Genomic DNA, 18,300 nt, shown 5'->3' on the forward strand with positions numbered 1-18,300 from the left:
CTAACTATATGAACTATAGCCTATTCTGGACTCACTAACTATGTGTACTATAGCCTATTCTGGAGTGAACACAGTATTCTCTCCCTCCCTCTTTTCTCTCCGTAGCAGATGAAGACCCTGGCCCATCGACGACAGTCCGCCCCCTCCCTGGTCATCAGCAAAGCTCTTACCAAATCACGAAGCATGTCCAGGTACAGTAACAGCTTGTCAGATACCTCTATTCAACTAACTACTACCTATCACTACGTGTAGTCTCTATAGACAGTGCCCATACATAGGGTCAGGAGTCAGACCGAATGGTCAGGAACAAAAAGCACTGTTCCAGATGCAGCTATATTGTTTGCTCTCAACTTTTGACTTAGAAAGGGAAAGTAGGTCTGGTATCCACTCTAGGGGATTTATTCTCTTTCTAGGGCATAGTGATATCGTTCCCATCTTTCAGCACTGGCCTGACTTATGAGAAAGCACATTCCCTGCAGGCCAATGCAGAGGGAGAATTGCCTCTTTTTCACTATCCATCATTGTTAGTTCTGACAAGGGGATTCTAAAGTACAGCCATCAAAAGGTTTTTAATGTCTTTAGATTGAGGTGTGTGTGCTCACATGTTTTTAATGTCTTTAGATTGAGGTGTGTGTGCTCACGTGTTTTTAATGTCTTTAGATTGAGGTGTGTGTGCTCACATGTTTTTAATGTCTTTAGATTGAGGTGTGTGTGCTCACGTGTTTTTAATGTCTTTAGATTGAGGTGTGTGTGCTCACGTGTTTTTAATGTCTTTAGATTGAGGTGTGTGTGCTCATGTGTTTTTAATGTCTTTAGATTGAGGTGTGTGTGCTCACGTGTTTTTAATGTCTTTAGATTGAGGTGTGTGTGCTCACGTGTTTTTAATGTCTTTAGATTGAGGTGTGTGTGCTCACGTGTGCGTCTCTGTGTTCATAAATTAGATTTTTCAATAGAGAACAGCATGTGTCACGCTGAACACCCCACAAATCATTTAGTTCCCCAGGAGACTTGAATTATAATTACAGCACTGCTAGGAAAATGTTTACACGTTAAACAAACACATTTCTCCAGTGTTAGAGAAGCTAGAGAAACCTTGTCCTGTTCTGCTGTTGTTTGACATGTTTATGTGTGTTCTAGTGCTGACTGCTTACCCAGTGATTTTAGGCTGAGTTGGAGCATATTAAGTGTGAAACTGGACCACTTAGGAGTGTTGAGCTGAACACTTTCGACGCTTTAATGGGTCATTGCCCTCATGGCTGGAGGTACTTTGTGTCTGCCATAGAGTGTGTGTATGTGTGTGTCTGTGTGTGTGTGTGAATGAGTGTGTGTTAGCATGTGTGTGTGTGCCCAGAGTTGCTGTGTGGCCTTTCGCTCTTTCCTTTCGCTTAGACCCTTATGTCACCCCCTCCCCCATCACCTCATCTAGAAGTCTCCTCATCCTGCTCCAGCTTTACGACTCCAGGGCTAAGGTTAGTCCCCACTGAGGAACAATATAATACAGGACACACTTCCATAGAGCACCCCGGCCTGCAGCAGTGAAATAGATATGGGAGGAGGGGGATATTAGAAACGTAGTTTTAGCAATATTCAATGCCCCGTTTTCCATGGCCACCAGGCACCATGTGTCATGCAGGAGATTTCCTGTTATGGAAAGTTTTATAACACAGAGCTTCACTTCTCTTATTATTTCTAATAGCCTGGAGTCCTCTCTACTACCTTCTACCACTGGCGTTATATGACAGCTATATACGGTACATTGACTATGGTCATTGTCCACACTAGAACATATGCAGGTACAGAACATGGCTTCTTGTCCTTCCCTATGCTACCACATTACTCTCAACAACCATGGCACCCTCCAGCACTCCTTCTACCCTTTTATGAAAGACAAAGTGTGTTGGCATTGCTTTCCAAGAACCATGAAGTGAGTTTTGGAAAGAACACACTGGTGGTATTGTTATAAGACCCCCATCTTGCCTGCTACAGGGGTCCACTCCATCTCCCCTGCAACAGGGGTCCACTCCATCTCCCCTGCAACAGGGGTCCACTCCATCTCCCCTGCAACAGGGGTCCACTCCATCTCCCCTGCAACAGGGGTCCACTCCATCTCCCCTGCTACAGGGGTCCACTCCATCTCCCCTGCTACAGGGGTCCACTCCATCTCCCCTGCTACAGGGGTCCACTCCATCTCCCCTGCTACATTGGTCCACTTCATCTCCCCTGCTACAGGGGTCCACTCCATCTCTCCTGCTACAGGGGTCCACTCCATCTCCCCAGCAACATTGGTCCACTTCATCTCCCCTGCTACAGGGGTCCACTCCATCTCCCCTGCTACAGGGGTCCACTCCATCTCTCCAGCTAAAGGGGTCCACTCCATCTCCCCTGCTACAGGGGTCCACTCCATCTCCCCTGCTACAGGGGTCCACTCCATCTCCCCTGCTACAGGGGTCCACTCCATCTCCCCTGCTACAGGGGTCCACTCCATCTCTCCAGCTACATTGGTCCACTCCATCTCCCCTGCTACATTGGTCCACTTCATCTCCCCAGCTACAGGGGTCCACTCCATCTCTCCAGCTACATTGGTCCACTTCATCTCCCCAGCTACATTGGTCCACTTCATCTCCCCTGCTACAGGGGTCCACTCCATCTCCCCAGCTACAGGGGTCCACTCCATCTCGCCTGCTACAGGGGTCCACTCCATCTCCCCAGCTACAGGGGTCCACTCCATCTCCCCTGCTACATTGGTCCACTCCATCTCCCCTGCTACAGGGGTCCACTCCGTCTCCCCTGCTACAAGGGTCTACTCCGTCTCCCCTGCTACAAGGGTCTACTCCGTCTCCCCTGCTACAAGGGTCTACTCCGTCTCCCCTGCTACAAGGGTGTACTCCGTCTCCCCTGCTACAAGGGTCCACTCCATCTCGTCAGTTACAGGGGTCCACTCCATCTCCCCTGCTACAGGATGCCACTCCATCTCCCCTGCTACAGGGGTCCACTCCATCTCCCCTGCTACAGGATGCCACTCTATCTCCCCTGCTACAAGGGTCCACTCCATCTCGCCAGCTACAGGGGTCCACTCCATCTCCCCTACTGCAGGGGTCCACTCCATCTCCCCTGCTACAGGGGTCCACTCCATCTCCCCTGCTACAGGGGTCCACTCCATCTCCCCTGCTACAGGGGTCCACTCCATCTCCCCTGCTACAGGGGTCCACTCCATCTCTCCAGCTACATTGGTCCACTCCATCTCCCCTGCTACATTGGTCCACTTCATCTCCCCAGCTACAGGGGTCCACTCCATCTCTCCAGCTACAGGGGTCCACTCCATCTCCCCAGCTACATTGGTCCACTTCATCTCCCCTGCTACAGGGGTCCACTCCATCTCTCCAGCTACAGGGGTCCACTCCATCTCCCCAGCTACAGGGGTCCATCCATCTCATCTACTAAAGGGGTCCACTGCATCTCATCTGCTAAAGGGGTCCACTCCATCTCCCCTGCTACAGGGGTCCACTCCCTCTCCCCTGCGACAGGGGTCCACTCCATCTCCCCAGCTACAGGGGTCCACTCCATCTCGTCTGCTACAGGGGTCCACTCCATCTCCCCAGCTACAGGGGTCCACTCCATCTCCCCTGCTACATTGGTCCACTCCATCTCCCCTGCTACAGGGGTCCACTCCGTCTCCCCGGCTACAAGGGTCTACTCCGTCTCCCCTGCTACAAGGGTCTACTCCGTCTCCCCTGCTACAAGGGTCTACTCCGTCTCCCCTGCTACAAGGGTCCACTCCATCTCGTCAGTTACAGGGTTCCACTCCATCTCCCCTGCTACAGGATGCCACTCCATCTCCCCTGCTACAGGGGTCCACTCCATCTCCCCTGCTACAGGATGCCACTCTATCTCCCCTGCTACAAGGGTCCACTCCATCTTGCCAGCTACAGGGGTCCACTCCATCTCCCCTACTGCAGGGGTCCACTCCATCTCCCCTGCTACAGGGGTCCACTCCATCTCCCCTGCTACAGGGGTCCACTCCATCTCCCCTGCTACAGGGGTCCACTCCATCTCCCCTGCTACAGGGGTCCACTCCATCTCGCCAGCTACAGGGGTCCACTCCATCTCCCCTACTGCAGGGGTCCACTCCATCTCCCCTGCTACAGGGGTCCACTCCATCTCCCCTGCTACAGGGGTCCACTCCATCTCCCCTGCTACAGGGGTCCACTCCATCTCCCCTGCTACAGGGGTCCACTCCATCTCGCCAGCTACAGGGGTCCACTCCATCTCGCCAGCTACAGGGGTCCACTCCATCTCCCCTGCTACATTGGTCCACTCCATTTCCCCTGCTACATTCGTCCACTCCATCTCCCCTGCTACAGGGGTCCACTCCATCTCGCCAGCTACAGGGGTCCACTCCTTCTCCCCTGCTACATTGGTCCACTCCACCTCCCCTACTACAGGGGTCCACTCCATCTCCCCTGCTACAGGGGTCCACTCCATCTCTCCAGCTACAGGGGTCCACTCCATCTCCCCTGCTACAGGGGTCCACTCCATCTCCCCTGCTACAGGGGTCCACTCCATCTCCCCTGCTACAGGGGTCCACTCCATCTCCCCTGCTACAGGGGTCCACTCCATCTCCCCTGCTACAGGATGCCACTCCATCTCCCCTGCTACAGGATGCCACTCCATCTCCCCTGCTACAGGATGCCACTCCATCTCCCCTGCTACAAGGGTCCACTCCATCTCGCCAGCTACAGGGGTCCACTCCATCTCGCCAGCTACAGGGGTCCACTCCATCTCCCCTACTGCATTGGTCCACTCCACCTCCCCTGCTACAGGGGTCCACTCCACCTCCCCTGCTACAGGGGTCCACTCCACCTCCCCTGCTACAGGGGTCCACTCCATCTCCCCTGCTACAGGGGTCCACTCCATCTCCCCTGCTACAGGGGTCCACTCCATCTCCCCTGCTACAGGGGTCCACTCCATCTCCCCTGCTACAGGGGTCCACTCCATCTCCCCTGCTACAGGATGCCACTCTATCTCCCCTGCTACAAGGGTCCACTCCATCTCGCCAGCTACAGGGGTCCACTCCATCTCGCCAGCTACAGGGGTCCACTCTATCTCCCCTGTGACAGGGGTCCACTCTATCTCCCCTGTGACAGGGGTCCACTCCATCTCTCCAGCTACATTGGTCCACTCCACCTCCCCTGCTACAGGGGTCCACTCCATCTCCCCTACTACAGGGGTCCACTCCATCTCCCCTGCTACAGGGGTCCACTCCATCTCCCCTGCTACATTCGTCCACTCCATCTCCCCTGCTACAGCGGTCCACTGCATCTCGTCTGCTACAGGGGTCCACTGCATCTCGTCTGCTACAGGGGTCCACTGCATCTCGTCTGCTACAGGGGTCCACTGCATCTCGTCTGCTACAGGGGTCCACTGCATCTCGTCTGATACAGTTGTCCACTCCATCTCGTCTGCTACAGCGGTCCACTGCATCTCGTCTGCTACAGGGGTCCACTGCATCTCGTCTGCTACAGGGGTCCACTCCATCTCCCCTGCAACAGGGGTCCACTCCATCTCGCCTGATACAGGGGTCCACTCCATCTCGCCTGATACAGGGGTCCACTGCATCTCGCCAGCTACAGGGGTCCACTGCATCTCGTCTGCTACAGCGGTCCACTGCATCTCGCCAGCTACAGGGGTGCACTGCATCTCGTCTGCTACAGCGGTCCACTGCATCTCGCCAGCTACAGGGGTGCACTGCATCTCGTCTGCTACAGGGGTGCACTGCATCTCGTCTGCTACAGCGGTCCACTGCATCTCGTCTGCTACAGCGGTCCACTGCATCTCGTCTGCTACAGCGGTCCACTGCATCTCGTCTGCTACAGGGGTCCACTGCATCTCGTCTGCTACAGGGGTCCACTGCATCTCGCCAGCTACAGGGGTCCACTCCATCTCCCCTACTACAGGGGTCCACTCCATCTCCCCTGCTACAGGGGTCCACTCCATCTCACTGGATACACTTGATGACTCATGTTAGATAAGGAAACAGATTGTGAATAGAAGAGGTGTGCAGGTGTGTGTGTGAGTGTGTATGTTTGAGAAAGGTTGGGTGGATGGGAAAAGAGAAAGTGAGTGTAGTCCTCTTGGTCAGCTAAAGTTTGGATTTTAAATCCAATTGTCAGTTGTGACGTCTCCATTCAGACGTAACCATGGATATTGGCAGCAGTGTATTGGTACAGTGTGCACTTTGGCTTAGGTCTCTCACCATGGTTGACAAGATGGCTAACACACACACACACACACACACGCATGTATAAACACACTGCACCGTTAATCACAGCACTTCACAGAGTGTCAGTGGTGTTGGCCTGGACAGTGTTTGTCTGGAGGAGACGTCAAGCTAATGCTGACCCTTTTTGCACACACACACACACACACACACACACACACACACACACACACACACACACACACACACACACACACACACACACACACACACACACACACTGCTAGGTCCAAACACACTGTTTGACAAACCGGTCAAAGTTCAAAAGTTACATAAGCCAATGAGATTTACATAAAGTTCTCCCTCCCTGTGTCTTACCAAGGGGTCTTGTTAAGCCACAATTGATTTACTTTTTCCTCAGATTGTCATCATAAACTGCTAAACCTTTTGTGCACCTCAGAGAAGTCAAGTGCACTACTTAGGTCTAGACAGGTGCAGACAAATTGATAATAAATTAAAAGATATTGGACGCTGGGCCTCGACAATAAATTAGCTCAAGTTCTCAGTAGAGCTGTTGGCCATTCATTGTTGGAGTGTATATGGTAGAGAAAACACCCACACACAGAATTTAACCAGAGCAAAGCAAAGGGACAGTGTCCTATAAGGATGTGTAATGTGTCTGTCTGGGGATACAGAGCAGGAGGGTCACAGGGCTTAGAGAACATACGTAGTGTGGAGATGAGGTAGGGTTCGTGTGTGTGTGTGGCATCTGAGGGACAGCTGTTCATCCAGCTGCTGTCCTCTGGGTTGTCTCTTCTTACAGATGTTCTCATCCACACTGCAGGGGGGCGAGGGCAGGGGGGGGGTTGTTACAACACACACATCTGGACCAGGGTGACCTCATCTCCTGGATGCAGCCCCCGGTAACCTTGACACACCCCACCTCCTTGTGTGTGTCAGAGAGAGCGAGAGAGGGAGAGAGAGAGATAGATAGATAGGGAGAGAGATAGGGAGAGAGGTACAGAGAGAGAGATAGATAGAGGGACAGAGAGAGAGAGAGAGAGAGAGAGAGACTCTAGGTGCGGGGTACATCAAGGAAAGCCAGTGTGACCATAATCAGGATAAGAGGGTGGTGCCATTTGTTAGGCATTCTGATTGGCTACTAGGTCTGATATAGTGATGGCAGGCTCATCAATATTCACAATTCTCTCCCTAAAGGTATGCTGGGACATTAGTATGCTGTGTTGTACTGTTGTCTCACAGGGTTGGGCTTAGAGGCCTTACCCCACAGGAGCCCCCCGAGAATAAACAACCAGCATTGTGTCTGAAAAGTCAACATCTCGCTCCACAGGACTGTTCCCCAACAAAGATGGCCGTGTATGTGGTGTGTATGCAAATTACCTCTATGTCCAATTTATCAACATTATATGACACACAATGGGGTTGTTAGCCAGTCATCCATCAGCTTCAATGGAACAGGAGCTCAGCTGCCAGTAAACCGTTCAGGGGAAGGGATGTGGGTTGAATATGGAAGTTTGGTGTCTGTATAGAAGGAGAGAGAGATATTATGTGAATCTGTTCTGTGTGTGTGTGGACTCTATGACTTAGGCACTTCCTTGATATATTATGTATTAAGAAAAGCGGTTAGAGAAGGAAGGGGTGATATGGTTTTATAATCTCCCTGAGAGCCGTTGAAGCTTGTTCTAAGTGGTCTTCTGTTATGGTGTTAGTTAGGGTCATATTTCAGGATTTGCAGGGGTCCAGGGGTATGAACCTCTCCCAATTTTCCCTCCTCCAAATTCCACCCTAGTTTTGAATCATGGTTTCGGCCTTTAATACTCATCCAGAAGCAATGAATCAATAGGAAACTGAAGACCTTAGTCTGTGGTTCTCGTTCACTCGCTCTTTTTGGAATAGGAAGAATTTTAAAAACACATAAAGACCAAGGCATATCGGAGTCACTCTGTCTTCCATTAGTCAATTACAATACGTAACTGATTAATTACACAAGTCAATGACAAAAGAGATCTGTAATATGGGTGTGGAGGGATATTTGATGCCAAGCTTTTGGTTCTTGCCAGTGTTAGGAAGAAACTGTTTGAAGGGAGTTCTCTGGGGTTGGAGGTTAGGATGATGGGTGTGTGTGCGCCCGTGTGTGTACAGGGCCATTCTCTCGAATAGGAGCTGAGAATCCGATCTTACTGCCTGCTGTAAACAGGAAAGGACAGAGCCCTGCAACTATTTCCGTTGTTCCTGGAAAAAGGCCAACTTGTTCCATCTGCTGTACTTGCCCATGGCAGATATTGACATCATTCAGAAAGACGTATCTTTCCCTTGAACCTGATACAGAGGTTATATCTGTGTGCTTCTGTGTGTCTTTGCATGTGTGATTGTATGACCAGAATTGGGAGCACAGGGTTCATCCACAAACACAACCCAGGGGACCCACACCTCCTCTCATTCTGATCCCAAACAGTTATCCTCCTGACCCATTGGCCCATTGGGAGCCAATGTGAAATGACCCCTCTACTGTGTGTTGACCTGGTTATTCTAACAGTGTGTGATCTGTGTGTGTGTTGACAGGGAGAACTGCCTGTCCCCAGTCAGCCCAGAGAAGTGTCCCCTGGTGCAGGCGTTCCTCTCTCCATGGAGGGTGTTCCTGGCCCACGCCCACACCCAGCTGCAGACCGGTTTACAGACGCAGGAGAGACACCTCTTCCTCTTCACTGACACACTCCTTATCGCCAAGGCCAAGTGAGTCTCTCTCTGTCTGTGTGTGTGTGTGTGTGTGTGTGTGTGCGCGAGAGAGAGGGGGGAGATAGAATGCTGTTTTTATCTCTTTTCCCCCCAGCAAGTCTAAAAACACCCGTTCTAGGTCTGTGAGACATATTCCTCTCTTATCCCATCTTCTCTCCCTCCCTCTACTCCATCCCTCCATTGCTCCTATCCAGCCTATAATTACCTCTCAGCCAATCAAATCCATCTGGTCCATCCCAGATCAAAGACCACTCATCAGCACCCGAGGGGCTCCCCACCCACAACACAACCTTCAGGCAACAATCAGGGTGTTGAGCCAACGTTGCTGAAATGTTGTGGCAGCAGAACTGGGCCTCTCTCTCCAACCTAAATTCAACATCACGTGCCCCTGGGTGGAGCTGACCCATACAGTGGAGAAGGCTATAATTACATTATGGGTGAAAAATAGTAGGCTAGGAAGTTAGGAAGGAGTAAGTGTGTGTATCGGAGGTGTGCACGTGTGCACAGCCAGGGACATGTGTACAGTATATAGGTTTATTTATGTGTATGTATTGTGGCAGACCAGGGGGTTTGATCTAGACGTTTACACAAATCAGACACGGACTAGTGTTATACCTCAGTTTCAAGGGTGTTTATTTAAACCAATAAAGAAAAGGACCGGTCGAGACCTGACACGTCCAGCAGAGGGAGCCACCGCCCCGTGATGTAGACTCCATCTGTCACCAGACCTCGATGAGTCTCCCCCTGGTGGCTTGTCCTGTGTCGCAGGCATCCGTCTGCACCAGCATCGGTACCTGGAAATCGGGCCTCACGAGAATCGGATGGGAGCACAGGGCTTCCTTCAAGCGCCTGAACGCCGCTTTAGCCTCATCTGACCACGTCACTGTTTTTGCGAGGCGGGCCCTGGTCAGATCGGTAAGGGGAGAGGCTATAGCCGCAAAGTTGGGGATAAACCGGCTATAGTATCCCGCCAGCCCCAGGAAGGACTTGACCTGTGTCTTGGTGCAGGGAACGGGCTAGTCACAAACCGCCTGGACCTTCCTCTCCTGGAGCTTGATGTTCCCACATCCAATCAAATACCCCAGGTACTCCACCTCCTCGAACGCCAGCTTGCATTTCTTGGGATTCGCTGTCAACTTGGCTTGTCTGAGCGTGTCCAGTACCGCCTGGAGGCGCATCAGGTGCTCTTCCCAGCCTTGGCTGTGGATGATGATGTCATCCAAATAGACTGCTGCGTACTGTTGGTGGGGTTGGAGGTCTCTGTCCATCAGGCGCTGGAACGTGGGTGGGGCTCCATGGAAACCGAACGAGAGGACCCGGTATTGGTATAAGCCGTCCAGTGTCGAGAATGCCATCTTCTTCCGGTAGGATGTTGCCAAGGGTACCAGCCAATATCCCTTGGTCAGCTCCAGGGTGCTGAAGGCCTTTCCCAACTGGTTGATGAGCTTGTCCAACCTCGGCATAGGGTAGTCGTCAAACAAACTGATGTTGTTCACCCCTGGAAGTTATTGCGGTTTCAGCATCAACACGATGGGGCTGCACCATGCACTGTGGGACTCCTCGATGACTCCCATCCTCAGCATAGCCTCCACCTCCTGCTTTACGGCCTTCCTTCGTGCCTCTGGGATCCGGTGTGGCCTCTTTTGTACCGTTTCTCCAGGCCGGGTGAGGACGTGGTGTTGAATGAGGGTCGTTCAGCCCGGCTTCTCGGTGTTCCGATCGATGAGCTCCTGGAGCGCTTGCTTCTGGGCCAGTCCGAGGTCCTCATTACTCGGGACCAGTTGATATCCCGGATTTTGTCCACAACACGGCCAAGGCTGTCCTTACGTGCCACCTCTTCAATTGATTCACGTGGTAAATCTGTTGGGGTTTCCGTCTCCCCAGCGGCCATTCGCAGTAATTTACGGGTCCCAGCTTCTCTTTCACCTCGTACGTCCCGTGCCGTGTTGTCCGGAACTTACTTTCTGTGATGGGGATTAAAACTAGCACCTTGTCACCCACATGGAACTCTCGGGGCTGGGTACCCCGGCTTGGGCATACTGGGCCTTCTCCATATGTTCCCTTACCAATGGCCATATGGCTGCCATCCACTCCCTCATCGTCTGTAACCGTTTGGTGAGCCCATCCGTCTCCGGATGAAAGACAGAGGTCCAGATCTGCTTTATCCATAAGAGAACACACAAATCTTTCATTAGTCGGGACATGAACTCGGTACCTTGGTCAGTCAGGATCTTGTTCGGGATGCCCACCCGGCTGAAGAGGTAGAACAGCTCCCGACGATTCCCTTAGAGACTGTCGCCTGTAGGGGAATGGCCTCGGGATATCAGGTCGCATAATCTACTATTACCAGGATGAACTGGTGTCCTCGAGCCATTTTTTCCAGGGGCCCACTATGTCCATGGCGATGCTTTCAAATGGCACTCCGATGATCGGTAGGGGAACCAGCGGGTTCCGGAAGTGTGCTTTTGGGGTGGTGATTTGACACTCCGGGCAGCTACAGCAATAGTCTTCCACGGCCCACCTCATCCCTGGCTATCGTTCAGGAAAATGAGAAATAAGTGCACTCAGGCTATCCGGAAGACCAAAGTTAGTTACTTTAACCTCTATGGGCTAGGTGGGACGCTAGCGTGCCACCCGTGGTGCACTCCATCAACAGCAGGTGCATTTCAAGAGCGGCAAATTTGAATCCAAATAAATGTCAAAATTCAAATTTTTCAAACATACAACTATTTTACACCCTTTGAAAGATAAACATCTCCTTAATCTAACCACGTTTTACGATTTCAAAAAGGTTTTACGGCGAAAGCATAAATTTAGAGTATGTTAGGACAGTACATTTACAAGAGTTGTGTGTAATGTTTTGTCAAGTCAAAGACAGGGTCACCAAAACCATAAAACCAGCTAAAATGATGCACTAACCTTTTACAATCTCCATCAGATGACACTCCTAGGACATTATGTTAGACAATGCATGCATTTTTAGTTCTATCAAGTTCATATTTATATCCAAAAACAGCGTTTTACTATGGCATTGATGTTGAGGAAATCGTTTCCTTCCAATAACCGGCAGTCAAGTCAGCATCACAAATTAAATAATTAAAATTAGAAAACATTGGTAAAATATTATATTGTCATTTAAAGAATTATAGATTTACATCTCTTGAACGCAATCAACTTGCCAGATTTAAAAATAACCTTACTGGGAAATCACACTTTGCAATAATCTGAGCACTGCGCCCAGAAAAATACGCGTTGCGATACAGACTAGACGTCATGTTGGGGAGATCTAAAATCGAAAATACTATGTAAATAATCCATTACCTTTGATTCTCTTCATCAGATGTCACTTCCAGGTATCACAGGTCCATAACGAATGTAGTTTTGTTCAAAAAAGCTCATCATTTATGTCCAAAAATCTCCGTCTTGTTAGCACATGATCTAAGCCAGCCGGACTTCTCGTCATGAACGAGGGGAAAAAATATATTTACGTTCGTTCAAACATGTCAAACGTTGTATAGCATAAATCATTAGGGCCTTTTTTAACCAGAACATGAATAATATTCAAGTTGGACGAATGCATACTCTTTTATAACGTATTGGAACGAGGGTACCCAACATGAACTCGCGCGCCAGGTGTCTAATGGGACATCATCGTTCCATGGCTCTTGTTCGGTCAGATCTCCCTCCAGAAGACTCAAAACACTTTGTAAAGGCTGCTGACATCTAGTGGAAGCAATAGGAAGTGCCAAAATATTCCTCAGCCCCTGTGTTTTTCAATGGGATAGGTTTAAAGGTAATACAACACATCAGGTATCCACTTCCTGTCAGAAAATGTCTCAGGGTTTTGCCTGCCAAATGAGTTCTGTTATACTCACAGACACCATTCAAACAGTTTTAGAAACTTTAGAGTGTTTTCTATCCATATATAATAAGTATATGCATATTCTAGTTACTGGGTAGGATTAGTAACCAGATTAAATCGGGTACATTTTTTTTATCCAGACGTGCAAATGCTGCCCCCTAGCCCTAACAGGTTAAGGAGCAGTTCCTTCTCTGTGGGTCTAACCCCAAGAAGTTCTGGAAAACGCTTAACCTGTCTGGCGTATGTGGGACGCTAGCGTCCGGGACACACTGCCAACAGCCAGTGAAATAGCAGGGCGGAAAATTCAAAACAACAAAAATCTCATAATTCAAATTTCTCAAACATACAACTATTTTACACCATTTTAAAGATGAACTTCTCGTTAATCCAACCACATTGTCTGATTTCAAAAAGGCTTTACGGCGAAAGCATAGCATTAGATTATGTTAGGACAGTACCTAGACAAGAAAAACCACACAGCTATTTTCCAAGCAAGGAGAGGCGTCACAAAAACGAGAAATACAGCTAAAATGAATCACTAACCTTTGATGATCTTCATCAGATGGCACTCATAGGACTTCATGTTACACAATACATGTAAGTTTTGCTCGATAAAGTTCATATTTATATCCAAAAACCCCATTTTACATTGGCGTGTAATGTTCAGAAATGTTTTGCCTCCCAAAACTTCCAGTGAATGAGCACATAAATTTACAGAAATACTCATCATAAACGTTGATAAAATATTAATCTGTAATTCAAAGAATTATAGATACACCTCTCCTTAATGCAACCGCTGTGTCAGATTTAAAAAAAACTTTACAGCGAAAGCACACTTTGCAATAATCTGAGTACAGCGTTCAGACACGAAACCAAACCTGCCATTTTTTGGAGTCAACAAAACTCAGAAATAATATTATAAATATTCACTTACCTTTGATGATCTTCGTCGGAATGCACTCCCAGGAATCCCAGTTCCCCAATAAATGTTCATTTGTTTCGGTAAAGTCCATATATATGTCCAAATACATCCTTTTTGTTTGTGCGTACAGTCGAGTACTCCAAATGCGCTGTGCTCGCACATTAAGTTCAGACGAAAAGTCAAAAAAGTTATATTACAGTTCGTAGAAACATGTCAAACGATGTATAGAATCAATCTTTAGGATGTTTTTATCATAAATCTTCCATAATATTCCAACCGGACAAGACCTTTGTCTTCAAAAAAGAAAAGAAACACAGCTAACTCTCACGTGAGCGTACGCCACTGAGCTCATGTCATTTTCTCACTCATCTACTTCCAGGAGCTCTTATTCTCTCCCTATTCATAGTAGAAGCATGAAACAACGTTCTAAAGACTGTTGACATCTAGTGGAAGCCTTAGGAAGTGCTAAATGAACCCTAAGTCACTGTATACTGTATAGGCAATCACTTGAAAAACTACAAACCTCAGATTTCCACACTTCCTGGTTGGATTCTTCTCAGGTTTTTGCCTGCCATATGAGTTCTGTTATACTCACAGACATCATTCAAACAGTTTTAGAAACTTCAGAGTGTGTTCTATCCAAATCTAATAATATGCATATCCTTCCTTCTGAGCCTGAGTAGCAGGCAGTTTACTACGGGCACGCCTTTCATCCGGACGTCAAAATACTGCCTCCTACCCTAGAGAAGTTAAAGACCTGGAGAATAAACCCTCCTCCTCACAGCTGCCCATGTCCCTTAATGTTGATGATGTGGTTGTTACTGAAAGAAGCACATAGCTGAGCTCTGTAATCACCACTTCATAAAGTCAGGATTCCTATTTGACACAGTCATGCCTCCCTGTCCGTCCAACATTTCCTCATCTCTCACCCCTTCTAATGCAACTATCCCTGATGCTTTTCCCTCTTTTTCCCCTGCCCATCTACAAAGTTTCTCCCTGCAGGCAGTCACTGAGTCCGAGGTGCTAAACGAGCTCCTTAACTTCCCTGGGCTAGGTGGGATGCTTGTGTCCCACCCTAGTCAACAGCCAGTGGAATCGCGTGGCGCAAAATACAAATACCTCAAAAATGCTATAACTTCAATTTCTCAAACATATGACTATTTTACACCATTTTAAACTTGACCCCAAAAAAACATCTGGGTCAGATGGTTTAGACCCTTTCTTCTTTAAGGTTGCTGCCCCTATCATCGCTAAGCCTATCTCCAACCTTTTTAACATGTCTCTCCTGTCTGGGGAGGTTCCCATTGCTTGGAAGGCAGCCACAGTTCATCCTTTATTTAAAGGGGGAGATCAAACTGATCCTAACTGTTTTAGGCCTATTTCTATTTTGCCCTGTTTATCGAAAGTGTTGGAAAAACCTGTCAATAATCAATTGACTGGCTTTCTTGATGTCTATAGTATTCTCTCTGGTATGCAATCTGGTTTCTGCTCAGGTTATGGATGTGTCACTGCAACTTTAAAGGTCCTCAATGATATCACCATTGCCCTTGATTCTAAGCAAGACGGTGCTGCTATTTTTATTGACTTGGCCAAAGCTTTTGGTACGGTAGACCATTCCATTCTTGTGGGAGTATTGGTGTCTCTGAGGGGTCTTTGGCCTGGTTTGGTAACTACCTCGCTCAAAGAGTTCAGTGTATAAAGTCAGAAAATCTGCTGTCTCAGTCACTGCCTGTCACTAAGGGAGTACCCCAAGGCTCAATCCTAGGCCCCACGCTCTTCTCAATTTACATCAACAACATAGCTCAGGCAGTAGGAAGCTCTCTCATCCATTTATATGCAGATGATACAGTCTTATACTCAGCTGGCCCCTCCCCGGATTTTGTGTTAAATGCTCTACAACAAAGCTTTCTTAGTATCCAACAAGCTTTCTCTACCCTTAACCTTGTTCTGAACACCTCCAAAACAAAGGTCATGTGGTTTGGTAAGAACAATGCCCCTCTTCCCACAAATGTTATTACTACCTCTGAGGGTTTAGGCTTATACAAGTACTTGGAAGTATGGTTAGATGGTGCACCGTCCTTCTCTCAGCACATATCAAAGCTGCAGGCTAAAGTTAAATCTGGACTTGGTTTCCTCTATCGTAATCGCTCCTCTTTCACCCCAGCTGCCAAACTAACCCTGATTCAGATGACCATCCTACCCATGCTAGATTGAGACATAATTTATAGATCTGCAGGTAAGGGTGCTTTCGAGCGGCTAGATGTTCTTTACCATTCGGCCATCAGATTTGCCACCAATGCCCCTTATAGGACACATCACTGCACTCTGTACTCCTCTGTAAACTGGTCATCTCCGTATACCTGTCATAAGATCCACTGGTTGATGCTTATTTATAAATCCCTCCTAGGCCTCACCCCCCCTATCTTAGATATCTACTGCAACCCTCATCCTCCACATATAACACCCGTTCTGCCAGTCACATTCTGTTAAAGGTCCCCAAAACATACACACATCCCTGGGTCGCTCCTCTTTTCAGTTCACTGTAACTAGCGACTGGAACGAGCTGCAAGAAACACTCAAACTGGATAGTTTTATCTCAATCTCTTCATTCATAGACGCGCAATCATGGACACTCTTACTGACAGTTGTGGCTGCTTTGTGTGATGTATTGTTGTCTCTACCTTGCCGTTTGTGCTGTTGTCTGTGCCCAATAATGTTTGTACCAGGTTTTGTGCTGCTACCATGTTGTGTTGCTACCATGTTGTTGTTATGTTATGTTGTGTTGCTACCATGGTGTGTTGTCATGTGTTGCTTCCTTGCTATGTTGTTGTCTTAGGTTTCTCTTTATGTAGTGTTGTGTTGTCTCTCTTGTCATGATGTGTGTTTTGTCCTATATTCATATTGGTTTTATTTTAAATTTTTTATCCCAGGCCCCCGTCTCCGCAGGAGGCCTTTTGCCTTTTGGTAAGCCGTCATTGTAAATAAGAATTTGTTCTTGTCACACCCTGACCTGAGAGAGAGGGTTTGTTTCTCTATGTGGTTAGGTCAGGGTGTGCGTTGGGCATTCTATGTGTTGTATTTCTTTGTGTTGGGCCGAGTATGGTTCCTAACCAGAGGCAGCTGTCTATCGTTGTCTCTAATTAGGAACCATACTTAGGCTGCCTGTTTTTCCTTTGGGTTTTGTGGGTAGTTGTTTTCCGTTTTGTGAGTATCACCTGACGGAACTGTTGGCTGTCGTTTTGTTGTTTTTGTTCTAGTGTTATCATTAAAGTAAATATGAGCACTCTATACGCCGCGCCTTGGTACCCTTTATACGACCTTCGTTACAGTTGCGGCTAGGGGGCAGTATTTTCACGGCCGGATGAAAAACGTACCCAATTTAAACAGGTTACTACTCCGGCCCAGAAAATAGAATATGCATATTATTAGTAGATTTGGATAGAAAACACCCTGAAGTTTCTAAAACTGTTTGAATGGTGTCTCTAAGTATAACAGGACTCATATGGCAGGCAAAAACCTGAGAAAAAATACAAGCAGGAAATGAAAATCTTGTGGCTGTACTATTTTCAAGTCATTGCCAATAAAACACACCGTGACAAAGGATTCATTTTGCACTTCCTATGGCTTCCACTAGATGTCAACAGTCTTTATAAAGTTATTTAAAGCGTCTATGATGAACAGAGACCGGATGAGAAGGAAGGGAAGTTGATGTCCCTGGGATGTCGTCACTTCATTATTGCGCGCTCATGCGCGTTCATGTGAGATGAGACTTTTTCAAAACGTTTTTCAAGACACAGGAAAGGTCCGGTTGAAATATTACTGATGTTTTACGTTAAAAATGGCCCTAAAGATTGATGCTAAACAAAGTTTGACATGTTTGAACGAACGTAAATAGATTTTTTTTCTGACTTTTCGTCGTGACTTTTCCCTCCCGCGCCCTACATTTTGAGTAGCCTACCGAACGCGCTAACAACACGGAACAACATGGAGTTATTTGGACATAAATTATGAACTTCATCGAAAAAAACAACATTTGTTGTGGACCTGGGATTCCTGGAAGTGCCTTCAGATGAAGATTATTAAAGGTAAGGGAATATTTCTAATGTTATTTATGATTTTAGATGATTCCAACATGGCGGCTATCTGTATTGCGTAGTGTATTTTTCTGAGCAGAGTACTCAGATTATTGCAAAGTGTGCTTTCCCAGTAAAGTTATTTTGAAATCTGTCAATGCGGTTGCATTCAGGAGATGTTAATCTATAATTTTTTGAATAACAGTTTAATACTTTAACCACGTTTTGTAATGAGTATATTTTTGTAAATTCACTGGCAGTTTTGGGGGAGACACATTTTCTCAACGACACGCGCCAATGTAAAATGCTGTTTTTGGATATAAATATGAACTTGATAGAACAAAAAAATGCATGTATTGTCTAACATAATGTCCTAGGAGTGTCATCTGATGAAGATTGTCAAAGGTTAGTGCATAATTTTAGCTGGTTTTCTGCTTTTGGTGACGCCTGTCCTTGAATTGAAAATGGA

The 18,300-nt window shown here is 47.7% G+C and overlaps 1 protein-coding gene across 4 annotated transcripts in view; it reads left to right on the plus strand.

Moving 5' to 3' along the window:
* The window catches only part of LOC106586612 (rho GTPase-activating protein 20), a 57,296-nt gene that overhangs the window by 20,473 nt on the left and 18,523 nt on the right, over positions 1-18,300 (plus strand). For 2 of the 4 annotated variants that reach the window (XM_014174089.2, XM_014174087.2), the window contains exons 2-3: positions 106-191; positions 8,801-8,971. In XM_014174089.2, the coding sequence (XP_014029564.2) occupies positions 109-191; positions 8,801-8,971 (254 nt within the window). In that variant the 5' untranslated portion in view covers positions 106-108. The remainder of the gene's footprint in view (positions 1-105; positions 192-8,800; positions 8,972-18,300) is intronic. The other 2 variants (XM_014174090.2, XM_014174088.2) reach the window with 1 other exon arrangement.

This window comes from Salmo salar, chromosome ssa25 (assembly GCF_905237065.1).
Source record: "Salmo salar chromosome ssa25, Ssal_v3.1, whole genome shotgun sequence".
Classification (NCBI taxonomy): domain Eukaryota; kingdom Metazoa; phylum Chordata; class Actinopteri; order Salmoniformes; family Salmonidae; genus Salmo; species Salmo salar.